The sequence below is a fragment of the Globicephala melas genome, chromosome 15 (genome assembly GCF_963455315.2).
Source record: "Globicephala melas chromosome 15, mGloMel1.2, whole genome shotgun sequence".
Taxonomy (NCBI): Eukaryota; Metazoa; Chordata; class Mammalia; order Artiodactyla; family Delphinidae; genus Globicephala; species Globicephala melas.
In genome coordinates this window covers 15,530,830-15,551,738 of record NC_083328.1, presented here as the reverse complement: position 1 = coordinate 15,551,738, position 20,909 = coordinate 15,530,830, and the positions used below count along the sequence as shown (strand labels likewise).

At 54.6% G+C, this 20,909-nt stretch overlaps 1 protein-coding gene across 2 annotated transcripts; it reads left to right on the top strand.

Annotated features, from left to right (window-relative positions):
* The first annotated feature begins 2,122 nt into the window (after window positions 1-2,122).
* Window positions 2,123-20,841, top strand: FBXL19 (F-box and leucine rich repeat protein 19). 2 transcript variants are annotated; one of them, XM_030871792.3, is made up of 11 exons: window positions 2,123-2,438; window positions 3,752-3,952; window positions 5,348-5,491; window positions 5,612-5,698; window positions 5,792-6,010; window positions 6,510-6,542; window positions 7,813-8,324; window positions 15,266-15,429; window positions 15,520-15,681; window positions 20,065-20,283; window positions 20,392-20,841. In XM_030871792.3, the coding sequence occupies exons 2-11, from the start codon at window positions 3,776-3,778 to the stop codon at window positions 20,568-20,570; spliced, it is 1,896 nt and encodes a 631-aa protein (XP_030727652.1). In that variant the 5' UTR covers window positions 2,123-2,438; window positions 3,752-3,775; the 3' UTR covers window positions 20,571-20,841. The 2 variants fall into 2 exon arrangements, with proteins under 2 accessions (XP_030727652.1, XP_030727651.1); XM_030871791.3 differs by having other exon boundaries at window positions 6,510-6,671.
* The last annotated feature ends 68 nt before the right edge of the window (window positions 20,842-20,909 follow it).

The following is a 20,909-nucleotide window of genomic DNA, read 5'->3' as shown; positions in this document are numbered from 1 at the left end:
GCATTTTCGTGAACATTATCTTAACACTCCTAGCTCTGCTTCGAGGTAGGTATCGTTATCCCCATTTTTCAGATGAGAAAAATCGAGGTTTGGTGACTTCCCAAGAAGGGGCGGGGATTTTGTATGACTCCAGAGCCTTTCCCCTGGAGCTCTCACGACTTGGAAGCTACCGACTCTCTGAGGTTTGGGGGAACAAGCAACGGGTGTGAGGCGCCGAAGCTTTCCAAGGGACAACAGCGTAATGGTACTTTCGGCCAGAACCACGCCCCCCTTGTCCCGACAACACTGATTTCTGTTGCTTTCCTTTAAGAGCCTTCCCCCGAAAGATGAAGTCCTCGCCACACGGGGAGGCGGATATTATATATTCCTGGATCGCCCGGACGTCTTTCTCCCTCACCCGCATTGATCTCCACTGGTGACATAAATTCTCCCCCGCTACTAGCGAGTGAAGGCATGAGACTACATTTCCCGGCAGGTCGTTCAGAAGGGGGTGGCGGGGATAGAAGGAAAGAGACCCTCTGTTTCCGTCCGCTCTCAATTTAGCGTGTCGGCCGTGATGCATATTTCAACAGCCCACGTCCTTTCTCTGTAGCGCTAAGGAAAGGACTACGTCCCCCAGCAGGCACTGGCGCAGAGGCCGCCATCTTATTGTAGTCCTTTCCCCCGTTTCCGTAGGGAGTAGTCTTAGCGCATGGACTACAAATCCCAGGTCGCCGTCTCCCCTTTCCTTCGGCCGCCATCTTCGCTGGTAGCCCCCGCCCCTTTCCCCTTCCATTGTCTCGACCGAAGATAATAGAGGGGAGCAGGGAAGACTGCAACTCCCGTCAGGCTCTGCGCCAACGGGATGGGGATTTCGGTATTACCGGCGGGCGAGATGGCCAAGGTGGTAGAATGAGGCGATGGGGAGAGGCTAGGTAGCCTGCCATCTTTATGGTAGTCTCCTTATCCTCCTGGATCCGCCATTCTTAAGGAACGCTAGAAGGCCAAGAAACTACTATTCCCATCGCACCTCATAAGATCGACTACTAGTCAGGTGTCCGCCCCTCTTCCGCCATCTTGCTTGTAGTCCTTGTTCCTTTTCACCTTTCCATTGTTCCTGACGAGTAGAAATGGCAACGGGAAGGCAGCAGATGGACTGCGACTCCCGTCAGGTACCACAGACGCGGAGGGTTGTGGACAGGAGGGCGTGTGAGTGCCTGGGAAGGAGGTCGGGCCGGGGAAGAAGGCCATGTTGTTTGTAGTCATCGTTCCCGCTGCCCTATGCTCTGCAACGGGGAGCCTCGGGGCAACCGGACTATAACTCCCGGCACCCTCGGCTCCCGGTTTGGCACGTCCTCCACCATCTTCTTTGTAGTCCCCGCTGGCTCCAACATCCCATTGTTCCCACGGTGGCACCAGCGTCCGCAGGACCACGAGTCCCGTCGTGCCCTGCGCGTGTTAGTCCTGGAAAGTGGAGGTGGTGGGGGAAGGAGGGGGCAGGGGGCGGGGTTCTTCTGGGAGAAGGAGGGAGTAAAGAGGAGGAGGAGGAGGGAAGGAGGAGAGAGGGGAGGGGGAAGAGAGGAGGAAGGAGGAAGGAGCTCAGGAGGGATGAGAGAGGCGGCCAGGGCCCCGGGCCGAAGCAGCGCGGGGCCGGGGGACCAGGGGGGCTGAGACACCCCAATTGCCCCCTCCCCCTTTTCCTGCCCCTTTCCATCCTTTCCTTCCAGCCTCCTGCTTGAGGAAGGGGATTTATTCAAATTTTATTTAAATCCCTATCTCCGGAGGGTCGCGCGCTGGGGGGAAGGGGAGAGGGCGGGGGCGCGCGCAGGCTGGGGGGGCGGGGCCGAGCAGCTTCCTTCACCCCCCTCTGCTCGCCCCGTAGCAGTCGGGCAGGGGGCCGCAGGCCAGGGGCGGGCCCAGGGGAGGGGGGCAGGTTACAGGGACCCCCCCCTCCCCGGGAACCGGCGGTGGGCGGGGCTTGAACCCCGGAAACGGTGCGGGGGCCCAGGCCTGGCCCAGGACCCCTGGGCCGTGGGGGCCGGGAAGGGGCCAGTTAAAGGGTCAGGGGCGCCGGGGAGAGGCGGGGCGGGGTGGGGGGAGGGGAGCTGGGACTCGGACCCCCGGACTGAGTGGGGCCCGGGCAGAAGCTGTGCACCCTGCGCCCGAGGAGCCCCCGTTGGCCTGGGGGGGCTGAGGGACTAAGCCCCCCAGAGCAGGACCTCCCCCTGGAAGGGCCGCGCCGCAGCCCGTGGGAGGGCCTCGCCCCCGGCGCCCCCCATCTCCACTCGCCGCCGTCCCGGCCTCCGCCGGAGGGAGGGGCCGAGCGCCCTCGGGGGGCCGTGGACCCCGGCGTTCTGAGCGTTTCGCGCCCCGTGCCGCCCGGCCCCCCCGCCGCCGATGGCCGCCGACCCGCCGGGAGCTGCCGAGAAGGGAGAGATGGCTCCCGGGACACGTGTGAGGTGGGTTCATGCGGCTCCTCCTCACCCCCAGACCTGGGCAGCTCCCAGTCCCATTCATCCTCCGCCCGGCCTCTCTCTACCTTACCCGCCCCCAGCCTCACCCTCTCTTTGCTCCAAACTCCTCATCTCTAATCCTCCTTCCTGTTATCTCTCAACCTTGGGGAACTGGCCTTCCTTCCTAGACCCTGCTTCCCCTTGCAGACCCCCATCCCCGCCTGCAGTCGCCGCCCTCCAAGGCCCCTCCCCTGGAGCGCTGGAGGGCCCCTTCCCCCCATGGATGGGTCTGGAAGTCCCTGGAAAGGGGGAAGCTGGGGTAAGACTCTGGCCATAAAGAGACTCTCCAGGCCTGCTGAGTCTGTATGGGATCTTGGAGGATCTGGTTTCCCTGGGAAGGGGAGCCCAAGGGATTCTAGACAATTAGGGGTGGAAAGCAGCTTGGGAAGCTGGGGGGGGGGGTGCACATGTAGGACTGAGCCCATCGTGAGTTCTGTGGAGATGTCAGGCTGGATTCGAGAATCCCAGGGAATCTGGGAGATTGCCCAGGTTGACCTGAGAGACCCATGAGGAGGCTGTCTTAGAGCAGACGGAGCTCTGTGGGGAGCAGAGGAGTTGAGATTTTTGGCTGAGGAGGGGCTCTGAAGCAGCATCTCAGGGAGGGTTTCCGAGCACTGGGAAGTTGGGCAACAGTGACTCTTTAGGGACTGGGTTAGGGAAGAAGGATACCATTGAATCGGGTGAGGAAATCTAGATTTTAGGGGAAGAGAGATTGGGTGTTAGTAGCTTATGAAAGAGAGAAGAGAGGGAGTAGGAAAGGTCTGGAGCTTCCACCCTGGAATCTGTGGGTATTTGGGAGCTAAATCTGGGGCATTTTAGATTGGGGAGCGCATGGGCTGGAGCACATTTGGGTAACGGGAAGAGTTGGGACCTGTCTAAGGTAACTCCACAGACAAGGAGCCTCTGGCTTTCCAAGGAGCTTTGCTGTGGGGATGTCAGTGGAGAGGGCCCATGTCCCTCTCAGTGTCCTTTCGTCCTCCCTGGCCTAGGCAGGGGGGCACGATGAAGTGTCAGAGCAGGAGTGAGCTCAGGAAGCCAGTTCTCGGGGCTCCCAGAGGGCCCGGGTGAGCTGCTTCAGGGAGAGAGCAGCCTTGCCTAGACGGAGTGGTTCCCCTCACCCCCTGCAGGAGGGACACCTTGTTCCTTGTCTCCCTGGGTAGGAAGCCAAGCTCTGGCTGCCTAGGAGTGGGGGAAGCTGCCAGGAGTCTCCCCGGCCAGGGCCCCAGTGGGCCCCTGACCTTGCCACCCTCCACCCACAGCCCTCGGCGTTGCTGACGCCCCCAATGTCGTCGAGCAGCCGGGGGCCGGGGGCCGGAGCGCGCCGACGCCGAACCCGCTGCCGCCGCTGCCGGGCCTGTGTGCGAACTGAGTGCGGGGACTGCCACTTCTGCCGAGACATGAAGAAGTTTGGGGGGCCCGGGCGCATGAAGCAGTCGTGCCTGCTCCGGCAGTGCACTGCCGTGAGTTCTGCCCCCGCCGTATCGGGCACGCCTGGGGCTCCGGGCACCTTTCCCCAGCCAGCCCCAGCACCTTTCTGGGTGGCTGGTGGTGACTCCTTAGAGTGTAATGTAAAGTTGCTGTTTGTTCACTCATTCATTCACTGGCTTGTTCAAATATTCGCCAGGCCTGTTTTTGTCCTCAGCTTCAAGCTGGGGCCAGTGTTAGGGTGTACAGAAGAACCCAGCCCACGCTGTACCTTCACCTTTTCCCCAACTTTCAGAGGTGCAGGCCCATAGAAAGCTCAGGCCCTCTCGTACCCCTTCCCAGAGCTGGCCCTGTGAATAGGTCTTTGCTTTCTTTAGCGTCCTTTCACCTGTTAGAGTGGTCTTGGATTTGAGGCCAGTCTTACCCGCTGTGTGACCTTGAGCAAATCACTTTGAACCTCAAGGTACCTTCTCTGTGAAATGTTTCCTTTGCTGAGTTGTAAAGGTTAAACAGCATGGATATGAATGTAGCTGCTACAAGGCCCAGCACACAGTAGGTATCCAAGAAACATGGGTTTCCTCCCAGCTTCCTCATCCTTTGAGCTTCCCAGGCCTCCAGAGAGTGGTCCTTCCCCAGCAGCCATGAGGAGCCAGCTGCATCCTATGTCCCCCTCATGCCGCCACCTCCCTTTTTTCCTGCAGCCACTCTTTCCTTGTTGGTCTCTTTACCCCACAGCCCCTCCCTTTTCCTCCTTTCTCCCCCAACCCTTGCCTCACTTTCCTTCCTTCTTCCCCACCTGCTGCTTCCTTGAACCTGCCTCACAACCTTCTCGATATGATTCAATATTACCACTGATTTTCCCAAACTCATGTTGTCTGAAGGCCACTCTCCTTTTTCTAGGACCAGCCAGCTGCCTTTAGTGGTCCCAGGGGTCTTGCCAAAACCGGGTTTATTGTGGGGTCCAGGGCAATCCTTGTGCTGCTCACTGAGCAAACTCAGAATCACCCCGAGCTGCTGCTGTGTTCCCTCCAGCTCTCTCTGGGTATTATTGTCACGTTTGCCTACAGTCTTCTTCCTTTCCCAAAGCCAGCTACAATTTCAGGGTCACAAAGGCCCTGGATCCAGATGCAACGATCACAGCAGTAATAACAAGTATGTATCAACTACATTTCTTGCATTATCTCATTTTCATGACAGTCTTGCAAGAAAAAAATTCCTAGCCCCATTTTACAGATGGAGAGACAGAGATGTAAGGAGGTTAAATCAGTTGCTCAAGGTCATACTGCCAAAAAGGAGCAAATTCAGGATTTGACCCAATGTGGCCCACAGGTTCTGAACCTCATCCAGCAGCTGGCCAGGATCCCCAGAAAGAAGGGTCTTTCTCCTGCTGCTTGCTTTTGGGGTCCCTGACGTTCTCTCTCCCCCGACAGCCTGTGCTCCCACACACAGCTGTATGCCTCTTGTGTGGGGAGGCTGGGAAGGAGGACACAGTGGAGGGAGAGGAAGAGAAATTTGGTTTGAGTCTCATGGAGTGTACAATCTGCAATGAGATCGTCCACCCTGGCTGCCTGAAGGTGATGGCCCTGGGGACCCTGGAGGCTGGGGTAGGGCAGATGGTCGGGGAGCAAGGAGGTGGGCTAGGCTGCCTCTGAGTTTGTGGCACCTGACATCCACTCCCTGCCCTCTGCCTGCAGATGGGGAAGGCTGAGGGTGTCATCAATGCAGAGATCCCCAACTGCTGGGAGTGCCCTCGCTGCACCCAGGAAGGCCGGACTAGCAAGGTAGGGGCTGGGGCTTGTCTGGGTGCTAGGCTCTGGGTAGGCGGGAGGTTGGGGATCTGTGCAGAACCTCACCCCCAGCTTCCATCTCCCCAGGATTCAGGTGAGGGACCAGGCCGTCGCAGGGCTGACAACGGCGAGGAGGGCGCCAGCCTGGGGAGTGGATGGAAGCTGACGGAGGAGCCGCCACTTCCACCACCCCCACCCAGGCGCAAGGGTCCCCTACCTGCTGGGCCCCCCCCAGAGGACGTGCCTGGGCCCCCCAAAAGAAAGGAGAGGGAGGCAGGGAATGAGCCCCCTACCCCAAGGAAAAAGGTGAGCCAGGGAGCATGCTCACTAGGTCCAGCCTAAGGGATTCTGGGAGCTGTAGTCCTGTTCCTTTTAGAGGGGAGTGGGCCCTGGGAGATAGTGCTTCATGGGTTTCCCCCAGGGATTGTAGGGAGATGTAGTTCAGGAGTTGTTGGTGGGAGGATGGTGCGTGCTCAGTATGGTGGAGAGGTACAGGTGAGAGGCAAATGGCACTGGACAGGAAAGCTTTGGGTGCTTTAGGGAAGAGGCAGAGAGCATGCTCAAATTAGCTGCTGCAGAGGAGGAAGGAGGGGCTGGAAAGGGCCTGAGGGGGAAGAAAGAGGAGATGAGAGCATGCTCAGTGAGCCAAGATACTGGTTACAAGGTGAGCATGCTCAGAGTTCTCCCTGAGATGGGGGCTTCTGGGATTTGTAGTCTAAGAGGAGAGCATAGATCTTAGTTTTGTGGACAGTGTGGGGCTAATGGCATCTGTCCCTTTCCCCCTATCTCCTTCTTGCCTTGGTAGGTGAAAGGAGGCCGAGAGAGGCACCTGAAGAAGGTGGGTGGAGATGCCTGCCTCCTCCGAGGATCGGACCCAGGCGGCCCCGGCCTTCTGCCCCCCAGGGTTCTGAATCCAAGCCAGGCTTTCTCGTCCTGCCACCCTGGGCTCCCTCCCGAGAACTGGGAGGTGTGCCGGGGACCTCCTCCCTCCCCTTCCCACCTTTCCTTGCCCCACCCTCCACCCTGAAGACAGAAATCTGTCCCTTCCTGCCTACGTTGTCCTGCCCCAGCCCCACTTGACCATGATGGGCATTTGGGCCTCTGGGAAGAGTGGAGGGGGAGAGTGGGTTGGGGCCAGGCCACAAGAGCCCCGGATTTCCCAAGAACCCTTGGGGTATCATCTGACCCATTTGCCTTGTCTTTCCAGACCTTAAAGGGGAAAGAACTGAGTTCAAATCCCTGTTCAGCCACTGACTCCCTGATTGGTCTTGGCAACTTGTCAGCTGCTCTGAGCCTCAGTTTCCTCATCTGTGAAATGGAGATGATACTACCTCCCTTACCCCATCTATGCCACCGAGCTGTTTAATGACATTAAAGTAAACGAGCTTTGTAAACTGAAAATGTACTAGATTCTAGGGAAATAAGGCCCAGAGAGGTTTAAAGACTTGTCCAACGTCACACAGCAAAGCTAGAATTCAGATGCCACTTTGCACTGACACATTGAATGCCAGGGTTTGCCTGATTGTGTTCAAATTCTGCCTCTGCCATTTATCAGTTTGTAACCTTGGGCAAGTCCCATAGTCTCTGAGCCTAAGTTTCCTCATGTCTAAAAAGAGTGGCCCAAGTTGCCCACTCCATCCCAGCACTGTGAGGATGTCATGTGTCAGGTTGGGAGGCTCCACCCAGGGCCAGACAGTCATTGTTACTCTTACATCATTGAAGAGACACTTGAAATTGTCTGGTCCAGCGTTCCATGTTGTAGATGATGAGAAAGGGGCTTCCCAATGTCACACAGAATGGATAGCCCAGCCAGTACTCAAAACTAGACCTGTATGTGTTCTCCACACCTCACTGCTTTTGGAAACTCATAAGCTAGTGAGACCCATAAGACTTAATTCTTTGGATCAGCGCCTTCATATGACAGATAAGGAAAGTGAAAAGTCCAGAGAGGGCCATGGCTTGACTGAGGCCTCATGTCACTCAGGAGCAGAGCCAGGGCTGGAACTCAGGACTGTCCCTCGGGCCGTTCATCCCTTGGTGACTCCTCAGGGATAGGGGGTGGGGAGGTATGTGTCAGGCCCTAGAACAGCCTTCCTCTCTCCCCGCAGAAACCAAAGCCGCCTTTGGCCTCTGCGGAGGGCCCGGCGGTGCCGTCCCCATCACCCCAGAGGGAGAAGCTAGAGCGTTTCAAGCGGATGTGCCAGCTGCTGGAGCGGGTGCCTGACACCTCCTCGTCCTCGTCAGACTCCGACTCGGACTCCGACTCGTCAGGCACATCCCTGAGTGAGGATGAGGCTCCTGGGGAGGCCCGGAATGGGCGACGGCCAGCCCGGGGCAGCTCAGGCGAGAAGGAGAACCGCGGGGGGCGGCGGGCTGTGCGCCCTGGCAGTGGGGGACCCCTCCTCAGCTGGCCCCTGGGCCCCGCCCCCCCGCCCCGGCCCCCACAGCTGGAGCGGCACGTGGTGCGGCCCCCACCTCGAAGCCCCGAGCCCGACACGCTGCCTCTGGCTGCCGGATCCGACCACCCCCTGCCCCGAGCCGCCTGGCTTCGAGTCTTCCAGCACCTCGGGCCCCGAGAGCTATGCATTTGCATGCGAGTCTGCCGGACTTGGAGCCGCTGGTGAGTGGCCTGGACAGGCCTGGATTCCATTGCCCACACGCTCCTCGCTTGCTGTGTGACCTGTAACAGATCCCAGAGCCTCCCTGGGCTTTGTTTTTGTAATGATAATGTTTCTGCAGGATGTACATACTGCGGTGTGGTACTTCCGTGTTGACTATGTACAGGTTGCTTTTTATATATGAGGTCACTGAACCCTCACAACTTTGTGAGGTGGGTACTGTTATCCCATTCTTCAGGTGAAGCTGAGGTCAAGGTCATGTGGAGAGGAAGCAGTAGAACCAGGAATTTGAGCCCAGTCCTTCTGGCTCCAGAACCCTTCCTCTTAATAACTGTCATTTATGAGTGCTTAGTACGTGCCAAGCATAGTGCTGACTGCTGTGCCTGCATCATCTCACTTGCTTTTCACCTCCCTCTGCTGAGGACAGTCTTATTATTGGTCCCACTTACCCATAAGAAAGCCCTTTGCCGAGTGGCCTCTGTCCTCCCAGAGGCAGCCATATTTGGGCCTCCTGATACTGCTTGGAACTTCTCTGTGGCCTGGAGCCACCACCAGCACCCTCTGCCTGCCCTCCTCCCATCTCCCCACTGCTTTCTTTTCTTTTTTTTTTTTTTTGTGGTACACGGGCCTCTCACTGCTGCAGCCTCTCCCGTAGCGGAGCACAGGCTCCGGACGCTCAGGCTCAAATGCCATGGCTCACGGGCCCAGCCGCTCCACGGCATGTGGGATCTTCCTGGACCGGGGCACGAACCCGTGTCCCCTGCATCGGCAGGCGCACTCTCAACCACAGCGCCACCAGGGAAGCCCCTCACTGCTTTCTGAGTCTTGTTTCTACAGAAATGGTGGTCATCTTCCCAAACCCCTGGTCTTCCTCTTTGGTCCTGCCCTTGGCAACCCCCCCACCTCTCCATCAAACTCCTACAACACTCTTCCCTCCATACCCACCCCCCCAAAAAAAAAGAGCACATAGAGGCTTGCTGCATGTTGACAAACCTTCATTCACTTTCATGTTCCCATGAAACTGTTTAGGGCAGATACTGTATCTGTTTCAGCTTCATGTTCTCAGCACAGGACAAAGGGTAGTGTAGGTGCTCAAAAAACATTTTATTAAATGAGTAAATCCAGACTCTTTCCCAGGCCCTTACTGTGGGCCAGGCATCCTGTTGGGCACTTTGTAAACATTAGCTGATGTGTTCCTCATAATAACAGCCCTGCGAGGTGGGGGAATGAGGGACACCTGAAAGCACAGTGCAGTTAGTGGCTGACCTCAAACCCCAGTCCTTTTCCTAAGGATTTTGGGGTGCTTGTTCATACTTTCTGGTCTCTGTGGAAGCTATATAGCTAAGAAGAGAGGAAGGTAGGCTCTGGAGGTAAATTACCTGTAGGTGAATTACTCTTTCTCTGATGAGCTGTATGCTATCGGGCTAGTTCCCTTAACTTCTCTATGCCTCAATTTCATCATCTATTAAAACAGGGTAACCAAGGCATTTACTTCCTAGTGTTTTTGTAAGCTAATATACATAAAAAAATTGAGGACAGTACTTAGGAAAGAGAAACTTCTCAGTGCCTTAACAGCAATCATTATTACTCACTCAGCTACAAATATTTACTGAAAGCATAGACTTTTACATCCTCAGAACACAGATCTGTGCCCTTGAAGAGCTCCCAGTCAAACTGCAACATAGAAGCAAATAGTTACAGCAGTTGCTGGGGATCTCCACCCTTGCCTCAAGTAATAATTGCGGAAATGTTTGCTGAGGCCTCTTCTTCAGGGCCAGCCCTGTGTTTGGCACGTGGGATCCAGAGCTTTAAGAGGACCTGATTTCTGCCTCAAGGGGAGACTTGTGACTGGAGGCGGACGAAGCAGAGAAGCTGGACTGGACGGTGGTTTCCAGCTTGGGCCCTGGAGTCTGGCACCCATGGGTGTCATCAGCTGTGATTCCTGCACTTCCTGGATGAAATGGCCATGGCTGGATAACTATACCTGTCAAGGACTCCCTTTTCCTGTCTGTAGTCCGGGTTCATATCAATACCTTGTAGGGATAAAATGAGGTGGTTCTTGCAAAACACTCAGCACAGCACCTGAAGGGTGCTAAACACTCGATAAAGTAGTGGCTTTTGATGAGAAGGATGAGGGGAAGGCGGAGCAAGGGCCTGTGTGGGGCACAGTGGGACCAGTCAGGAGGCTCTGCCAGCGTAGGCACAGAAGCAGGGGCAGTGAGGATGGAGAGGAGGGACTGGAGTTGGGAACTTTTTAAGAAGCAGAATGGCTTGGATTTGGTGACTAAATGGCTGTGGGGGCAGCAGGGTGACTCTCAACTGAGTTTCTGGTCCATGAGCCTGGGTGGGCAGCAATGCCATGGCCCAGGCTTGGGAGTACTGAGGAGGGGCAGGTTCCGGGATAAAGCCAAGAGCTCAGATTTGCCGTGTTTGGTCTGAAAGGCCTTTGAGCCAGTCAGGAACAAACAGGAGAGAGAGCAGCTGGATGTGCAGGTCTGATGCTTAAAAGAAATATCCAAGTTCGGGAGTTTGTAACCTATAGGTAGCGACTTCAAGGAAGAGGGCAGAAATCAGAATGTCAGCATTTGTGAGTTAGAGAAAGAACAGGCAGAGAGAGATCGAGGGCACGAGTGTGTCCTGAAGGAGAGAGGTTGAGGAAGGAGTGAGTGACGAGCAGGGTCGGGTGTTGACGAGAGGTCATGAGAGGCCAAGGACTAGAAGTGGCAGTTGGATTTCGCTACAAGGAGACGTTGATATCTTTGGCTGTGCTACGTGGGGGTGAGGGCACTGGAGCCAATTCGCCTGGAGTTGAGGTTGGACTTGATCTGTTTGTTCTCTGCTGTGTCCCTAGTTTCTAAGATAGGTGGCATACAGTAGGTACTGAAAAAACACTTGTTGAATGAGTGAATGAATGAAAGTGAGGAAATCAGGATAGAATGTGGAAAGAGGTAGTGAAGGTGGAGTGGGAGAGAAATTTGTAGGTGGGAGAGCAGGAGGTTGCAGGCTTTCCTGTCTGGTGCCTTTCATCTTCTCTTGGAAACGGGCGGCAGAGTGATCTGCCCAGGCGAGCGGAGGGAGGGCGGGTGGACAAGGCCTGGGGGAGCTGCTGAGTCGCAGGGAAGAGGGTTGGGACTTTGGAGGAAATGAGCAAGGAAGGAACTAGACCCCAGGTTCAAGGCAGTTAGGGTTAGGAGTAAAGACTTAGAGGTGGACAGATTGGAGGACAGCGGTGGCAGCAGGGAGTCCAGAGAGCTGAGAAGGAAGAACTGTCTTCGGTTGGAGCCAGGAGGCTGTGCATTCCTTACAGGTGGCAGTTTGGGCTGGTCTGGCTCTGTGGCCCCAGAGGGCCTCTGCAAGAGGGAGGTTTTGTACTCGAATTTGGGGATTTGGAGGTGGGCTTAGTAGGGTGCTGACTTGGTCAGGGGTGTTGAGTCAGGGGGAAAGGGAATGGGGTAAGGCATTTGAACATAAAGTTCTACCTCCCCTGGCTTGATGTATGCTTTGGCCTCAGACTTCTTCTGACCTCTTGCCTAAGTGTCATTCTCTAGTCTAGAAGGAACTTGGCCATGGCTCCCTGTCACTTTCGCAACGAACTTCCACCGTCCCGTTGGACATCTGGACACGCACAGTGACTACACTAAACACTTCTTCTTTTTAGAGAAGCCCTTCAGAAGGGTCCTGCACTATCTCCCTTCTTCTTTTTTTTAACGTCTTTCATTTAATTTTTTTCAATCATTGTTTTAAAAAAATGGAAGTATAGTTAATTTCCTCTCCCTTCATTTATGCAGCAAACCTTTGAAATAAGTGCTGCCTTTACCCCATTTTATGGTATGGAAAGCGGAGGCCCAGAGAGAGCAAGTGACTTGCCTAAGGTCACTCAAAGCACAGAGGTGGCAGAGCTGGGATTTAGATCCCCATGGCTCACACTCCTCACCTCTGAGCTCTATGGCCACAGCCGTCCAGCCTGGCATTCCAGCCCTCCTTGCCACAGCACCCCTACCCTGGGCCTCCTCTAGCCTCACCCCTGCCTCTTCTCCACTTCAGAATTCAGGCTCTCGACCCAGACTAGCCTGGTTTACAACCTGGCTCTGTTACCACTAATAGCTGTGGGACGTTGAATAAGTCTCTTAACCTCCCTGGGCCTCATTTTCCTTACCTCTAAAAAGGAGACTAGTATTTACCTCCTAGGGCTGTTGTGAGGTTAAATGCTTAGTGCACAGAATGCAGTAAACCCTCAGTGAACACCAGATGTTAGTGCTAGAGTGACTGTCATCGTCATCCTCATCGTTAAGGGGAGATGATGAATTGCCCTTTGTTCCTGCTGCCTCAGGTTCTCAGAGCTCTCCGTTTTCTCTCTGTGCACTGGGCCTGGATACTGGTTCTTCCTCATCTGGAACTCACATCATCTTCCTCCCCTCACCGGAATAACTACTGCCTTCCTTTTTTTTTTTTTTTGCCGTGCTGCGTGGCAGGCAGGATCTTAGTTCCCCGACCAGGGATCAAACCCGTGCCCCCTGCAGTGGAAGCTCAGAGTCCTAACCACTGAACCGCCAGGGAAGTCCTAACTACTGCCTTCCTTAAAGTCTCAGATCAGGCATTGTCTCCCTGGGAAGCTCCCCCTCCCAGTTTCTCATTGACTCTTATCATGTTCCTTGTTGCCTTACTTACTGTGGACTTAGCTGATACTCCCCTGTTTTCTCACTGTTCCATGCCTGGACACTTAGTATCAGTAGGGCCCTCAGTGACTGTTGGCTGCCACTCTGAGGTTTAAACCCAGTGTTCTGGTCATCTAAGGGCAAAGGGACAAATTAGCTACAGCCAGGAAAAGTCAGGAGAGACTTCCTGGAAGAGGAAGCACTGGAGCTGAGCCCTGAGTGATCTGGGGTGGATGGCATTTCTGTCAGTCACACATGTGCCAAAATGCGTTGGCACCAAACAGTGTGTGTCTATAGGCGGGCAGGTGGTTTGGCCTGGCTCTTGTGGAGTACGATATAGAAACAGTTGGTGGCCTATGTGTGCCCCCAGGGGGAAGGGTTCCCTTCTAGCCATGGAAGATACAGGAGGGCTTCAAGGTGGTGGCGGCAGTTGAGCTGGAACTCAGGACTGGGTTCGGAGTGAGCAGAGAGATTTTGGATGGAGTAGGATGGAGAAAAGGACCTAGGGGCAGAAGCTGGGTTGAAGGTGGGTTACTTTGGGGTTTGTTTTTTTCCTTTTCCTTTTTAGCATTGGAGAGATTTACAAATGTTTATTGGTTGAGTGGACGGAACCAGGAGAGGGAGAGGCTAGAATGCTAGAAGAGGCGGGAAATGGTAGGAGGTGACAGGTGGGACAGAGGGGTGGAGTTGTTCAGACTGAAGGCTTAGTGTCTGTGCTTCCAACTTTCCCAGAAATGTCACCCGGGACTCTGGAGTGTGCCTGGCAGTTGTAAGTGGCACAAAAACATGGCTTAATCCTTCCATTATTGATAGTTTTGAAAAGGAAATCTCTCCATTGGGTGCTATTACATCTTTAACACCTTTCTAATACTTATCTCCCTGTTTAATAAAAATAGTCTTTAGATAGTAGCCAAGAGCCACAGAAACACCTAGCTAGAATTTAGTAACCTTGGCCTGTTATTATGGTGTTTATTTCTAAGGGTAACATATTTATGTGAAACAATACTGGTTTTAAGTTCAAAGAGGGGAATCAATTTAAACATAAATTCATTTTCTGCAGATGAGTGGATAGCGAATGACTAGAGTTTGAGCATCACTGCCCCAGCCCAGGGCTTCTTGAAGGGAAAGCCTCCAGAATGGGGGCTGGGAGAGAGATAAGAGACAGCTTCCCGCATCCCTGCTCACCCCTGCTGCTTCTGACACAGTTCATCTAGCCCAGTGGGAATTTCCTGACATGGCTTTGAACTACTGTACTAGAAGAAACTTTTCAAACTGAGTCTTGAGGAACTTCAGTGTACTACAAAGTATTAGTAGATGACCTTGGGAGAGATGGGGAAGGGTTCCCTGGTAAAATAAGTTTGGGAAGCCCTTTTCCAGGTCTCTGCATGTTGGCCTAGTCAAGGTTCTCAGAAATGCTGGGGTCAGGATCAAACAAACCTGTTTCACTTGTTGAGACCTCATTCGTCTTTGTAGTTTCAATACCTGGGACTTACTAGGCCTTCCATAAACACTGACTGAGTGTATAAATGGGAAGCCATAAATGAGGTGTGTTGTAGGGGGTGCTCTGTGGGAGCTTTGAGTGGTTCACAGTGGCTTGGCATCATCCATTCATGCAACAGATGTGCAACAGGTAATGTCCTATGCACCTGGCCCAGTGCTGGGCACTGGGGCTGCTGAGGGGAAGAAGCCAGGGCTGCCCTCGTGGAGCCTCCATTCTAGTTGGAGGGATACAGTAATCAAAGAGAGACTAGGGCAGACTAGACTAAGTCAAGCCTTGGGCAGCTGGTCCTCAGGATGGGCAGACGCGAATCAAGGGCAGAAATTAATAGAGGATGAGAAGTGCCCACAGCCACCATAAGAAGCCCAGGGTAGGGATGGGGCGCTGCTGAAAGATCTCTTTGGGGCTCCATCAAATATGGTGTGTGTGGGGGGGTGTCTTTGGCAGAACGGCAGAACGCTTTAGCAGCTGTTAAGTCCCACTAACTATAGTAACCCCATTTGAGCTTACAACAACCTTGTGGGCAGGCTGAGTCTGGACTGTCATCTCTACAAGGCCTCTGAGGCTGAGAGAGAGGAGTGAACTTGCCCGAGGTCTCACATCCAGTTAGTGATGGAATTGACCCCTGAGCCCAATGCTCTTGGCCTGGGTCCTGGGGCTTCCTGTCCTCCCCGCTATCTTATATGGACCAGGAGAGAGCTGGGGTGAACCGGTTAGCATGGGGGTGGGGAATTGTGGGCTCCCTGAGAGCTGAGGACTGAGGTCTCTGTCTTCCCCTTGTGGCCGACAGGTGCTACGACAAGCGTCTGTGGCCTCGAATGGACCTGAGCCGGCGGAAGTCACTGACCCCGCCCATGCTTAGTGGTGTGGTTCGTCGCCAGCCTCGAGCTCTGGACCTCAGCTGGACAGGTGTCTCCAAGAAGCAGCTCATGTGGCTTCTGAACCGACTGCAAGGTAGTGCCAGGTGGTGAGGTGGGACTGGGGGGAGGAGGGGGACAGGCCTAGGACGGAGTCCTCCTAGCACCAGTTTCCCGTCGCCCCCAGGCCTGCAGGAGCTGGTGCTCTCTGGCTGCTCCTGGCTCTCCGTCTCTGCCCTGGGTTCAGCCCCACTGCCGGCCCTGCGGCTCCTGGACCTCCGCTGGATCGAGGATGTTAAAGACTCCCAGCTCCGAGAGCTGCTGCTGCCTCCGCCAGACACCAAACCAGGTGCAGCCTCTGTTCACTCCTTTGTAGAAGGGGGTCAGACAAGGTGGGGGTATGAGGCTTCCAAGGTCTCTTCTGACTCCTGCTAGGTATTAAAGGATTTGAAGAAAGGACAGGATACATGAGTTTGAGTAGACAGGCCCTGCTTGGCCATTGTTCATTCATTCACTCTCCTGCTGTGTGCTGGGCCCTGTGGTCAGAGCTGAGGGAACAGGATGAGGAGGATGTAGCCCCTGTCTTCTAGGGGGAAGATGATTATGGGATGAAACACATACAGGACAGGAGGATGACACAATTCTGGGAGAAGCCAGGGGATTGTGAGTGAAGTCTCCGGGTGTGGCGGGCACTACTGGAGAGCCTTCGCCAGAGGGAGCAGCGGTGACCGCTGTGGAAGAATGCAGGCCCGATGTGGCTGGTCAGTTCCATCTGTCAAGAGGAGCCAGAAATAAGGATTTTCTGTGAAATATCCTGGTTTTTAAATGATGGCAATTAATTCAGATTCTTTTAAAATTCATGTGTGGACCCAGCAAAAACATGACTGAGCAACAGATTTGGCCCCTAGATCCTCTTGTCCTACAGTGAAAGGGTAAGGATTTTGCTGAGGGAACAGAGCAGAAAGAGAGAGCCAGTTGACTTGGGAGGTTGTGTGGCGGTGGTAGTTTCATTTCCCAAGTCAGACCAGCCACCTCTTCACCTGGTCAGGCCCAAGTCACCTGGTCAGGCCCAGACCTCTTCACCTGGTCAGGCCCAAGTCCCCCGCCAGGTAAAGTCAGCTTTATGGCACACATAGTTCTGGGTCCGGCCCTATGTAGGGCCCTGGAGACCTCAAACTGAGTCAGACCCATTCCCCGCCCGGGTGGAACCCCAGTCATGCAGAAGAGAGAGACTCAGAAGTAGAAGGTTATGGCGTGACATGGTGGGAGCTGTGGTCGGGGGGCGGGGGGCAAGTGGTGGGCAGGAAGGCAGTGAGAGAAGCCCTCCCTGAGGGGGTGCTATTTGAACTGAGTCCTGAAAGGGACAGCGTTTTCCCAGGGAGTGTGAGGCAGGAATAAACAGTTTTACGGGATGTGAGAACCATATTGGCAAAGGGGGATGTTGGGAACTGAGGCTGGTCAGGTGAGCACAGGCCTGGTCACTTTGGGGGTCATATGGAGGCGTGAGGTGGGGATGCTGAGGCCTGGGGCTCTTTGTCTAGCTCTAGCCAGGAGATGGGATACTCACGGCATCTTCTCTGGCCCCCACCAGTCTGTTCTCCATAATGAAGCCGGTGAACTATCCAGAAGGTCAGATCTGTCCACGTCATCCCATGTTCTACACTCGTTCTCATTGCTCCCTGGTGGTCTTTGGATGAAGATCAGTATTTTACCACAGTCGATAAAGCCTGGTCTGGCTCCCATTGACCTATGGTGTCCTTACACTTCAGCCTCCTTGCCAAGTGTCCTCCAGCCCCAGGGCCTTTGCCCACTCCTCTTTGCTTAGAATGCTCTATCCTCCTTCACCTGATGAACACCTAATTGTCTTTCAGGTCTCAGCGTAAATGTCACTTCCTCCTAGAAGCCCTCCATGATCTTATCCCCCATTGAGATTACAGTCCCTCTTTTAGAGAACAGTCCCCTCCCAGCATATCACTGTACAGTTGTGAAATGATTTGGTTAAAATTAGTTTCCTCCCACAAGATTCTTAAGCTCTGTGAGGGTGAGGACCATCCGCTCACCCCAGCACCTTGCTTTCACAGCTCTCTTTCATGGCTCCCTTCTTCCCACCCCATACTCCTCCACAGCAGTCTTGGAAGGGGAGTAGAGGAAGAACTAGGATTTTTCCCATTTTCTGGATGAGGCCCCAGGGGCCCAGAGGGGTTGAGAGCCAGACCTGAGCACCCACCCACTGCCCACTCTTACTGGAGTTGGACCGAGCATTGGGAACAGTGCGTTCCAGGAGGTGAGAAAGTGCCGGTTATCTGGCAGACTGACTCCATCTCCTCCTGCTTCAATTCACTTCAGTCTAAGCCCCTTTCTCAGGAGCTTGCAAAGGTGAGCTGTCCAGGCCTCCAAGGCCTAAATTCTCGTTGGGACTTTACACCCACCTTTATCATCTTGGCTCCCTGGCTTCGTGCAGCATTCCTGGAGCAAAACAAAGTTTTCCTACTTCCTTGCTTTTGCCCCTGCTGTTCTCTGCCTAGCTACGCTTCCCTCCCATGTTCCCTCTCCACATGTTCAAATGCTTAAAGGCCCACCTCAGTGAAATCCTCCCTGACGCCCACTTCTCCCGCCCCAGCCACATGTGACCTCTCTTTCCTCTGCTTCCCTCTATTGGCTCTTAGCTGTGGCCCGAGGTTGAGGGCATCTGCAGATATATCCCCTTTCCAGGCTCTCAGCTCCGCAAAGAAAAAAAAAAAGACGTAGAATTCAGAGATTGCCAAGTCAGGTGCCCACAGACTTGGTGGCCTGGCAGGTTGCAGAAGTGGTGGGCTTGGTGCAGGACGTTAGGGAGTACACCATGCAGCTTTCATCATCAGGTGAAAGGGGTAGCCCAGTGATGACAGAGCTGACAATTTTTCAAGGAAAAGCTCCACATCAAAAATTTCTTTATAAAAATGTCATTTTGGGAATTCCATGGCAGACCAGTGGTTAAGACTCCAAGCTTTCACTGCTGAGGGCCCAGGTTCAATCCTTGGTCGGTGAACTAAGATCCTGCAAGCCACGTGGAGTGGCAAAAAAAAAAAAAAGAAAGAAAAAAAAGTCCTTTTATGTAGCATCAGTCCCAGAGAAAATTTTTAGCACTATGCAGACACCATAGAACACTTGTGTAGGCTAGCTTCCTGACTTTGTGACATCTGATCTAGTTTATTTAGGGGCTAGGCTGGTGTCTGGGAAGCAGAGAGCGCTGTGGGAAGAGTTTGGACTTAAGAGTCACAAGGCCTCGTGTCCTGGCTCTGTTAATTCAGATCTTGGATAGATTGTTTAGTGATTTGAAGCCTCAATTTTCTCATCTGTAAACAGGAATGATGATCAGAGAACTTGTTTCCCAAGGCTGTGGTTCTTAAAGTGTGGTCTCTGGACCAGCAGCTCAACATTGCTGGAGAACTTGTTTTTTTTTGTTTGGTTGTTTTTTTTTGGCCACACCAGGCGGCATGCGGGATCTTAGTTCCCCAATCAGGGATCGAACCCTGCAGTGGAAGCGCACAGTTGTAAACACTGGACCGCCAGGGAATTCCCTGGAGAACGTATTAGGAAAATAAACTCTGAGGCCCCACCTTAGACTACCTGAGCTCTGGGGGCGGGGCCAGCTGCCAGGGAGATGCAGAAGCCTCTCCAGTTGGAGAGCCACTGGCCTAGGAGCAGGCAGCCACTTAGTTGGTGCCTGGCCCACGGTGCATGCTCAAGCAATGGCTGCTGGTGCACCAAGGGAGTTAAGTTACAAAAACCAAAAACGGAAATGCAGGATTGTGGTAGATACAATAAATGGAAAGCTTTGGGTGCAGAGATAAGGGGTGGGTGCTCTTCTACCCTGGAGATAGAGGAAGAGGAGACCTCTGAGCTCAGACCAGAAAGCCAGGGACCCTGGCCAGGCAGGGGATTGAGCACAGGTGGCCCCAGGCAGAATCTCTTGGGGTAGGGTCCCCTGTGGAGTTTGGCCCAAGTATTTGGCGGGGAGAGAGAGGAGTTTGGAGCTGAGACGGGTGAGATCTTGTAGGAACTGGAATGTTCTACCAAGGAGATTGGACTTCTCTGAGGTGCCCTTGGAAAGTTTTTAGCAGAGGAGGGATGTGGTCTCATTTGCATTTGAGAACGGCTCTCTTTGGATGAGTGAGTGAAGAGGCTGGGGCAGGAGTTCAGGCAGGAGTGGTGTCGCCCCAGTGGTGAAGGGATCCAGATGGGGACTCCACTGATCGTGGAAGGAGAGAGATGTGCCAGAGGAGCCTGCTGGGATGGCAGTTCCATCGGGGATGTCATTTGTTGGATGAGTGGCTACATATTGAGCACCTATGCCCCAATTCCTGGGCACAGAGCAAGAACAAGACAGACAGAAATTCTTGCCTTCATAGAAATGACATTCTAGTGGGACAAGAGGAAAAATATATAATACGTCAGATGGTGAGAAAAAGAGGGAAAAGTGCAGGGAAGGGGTTTGAGTATGTGGAATGTTGCAGTTTCAGGTGGAGTAATCATGGAAGGCCTCCTTGAGGAGGCAGTGTGAGCACTGGACAGATGAAATGATGTCGAGTTGTGTGTGTTTGGGGGAGAAGAGCAAGCCACATAGAGAATGCAAGTCGAGGTTCTCTTATAGTGGGAGCAGGTTTAGGGGGTGGTGAGGGATGAGTGTGGAGACACAGCTGGTGCAGGGATGGCAGCAGCCAGGAGGCTGACCTCTTCTCTGCCTGCCCAGGGCAAACGGAGAGCCGTGGGCGGCTGCAGGGGGTAGCTGAGCTGCGCCTGGCCGGCCTGGAGCTGACCGATGCCTCCTTGCGGCTTCTGCTGCGCCACGCACCCCAGCTGAGCGCCCTGGACCTGAGCCACTGCGCCCACGTTGGGGATCCCAGCGTCCACCTCCTCACGGCCCCCACCTCCCCGCTCCGAGAGACCCTGGTGCACCTCAACCTCGCCGGTAAGCGTGGTCCCTTGTCTGTCCATCCTGCTAACCTCTTGGTCCCTGTGGTCCATGCCCACCCGCTACTCACCTTCCTGGTCTCAGCTGCTATTGCCCCATCCCCAGGTTGCCACCGCCTCACGGACCACTGCCTCCCGCTGTTCCGCCGCTGCCCGCGCCTACGCCGCCTAGACCTGCGCTCCTGCCGCCAGCTCTCCCCTGAAGCTTGTGCCCGGCTGGCAGCCGCCGGGCCCCCTGGCCCCTTCCGCTGCCCAGAGGAGAAGCTGCTTCTCAAGGACAGCTAGTTGGGTGCCCCCCACCCTCCCCCAGGACTCATCAGGAGCCTGGACCTCAGGCCTTCATTTCACCCCTGCCAGGAGGCCAGGTTCCCCACCTCATGACTAGGGATTCCTGCCCAGGGACTTGAGCCAGCCTCCCCCCCTCTACCCCCTGCACTGATATCTCTGGGGGTCTCTCCTTCCCATCCCCTCCCCCTTCCACCTGCTTCATTGTCCATTCCCTGGGGGGAGTGGGTCAGAGGTACTGGGGGGTGCTGAGCCAAAGGGATGGTGGGAGGGGGGCAGAGGTGCAAGTCTGAGGGAGGGAGAATGGGGAAAGGGTATCTGCACACAGGATACTGGGAG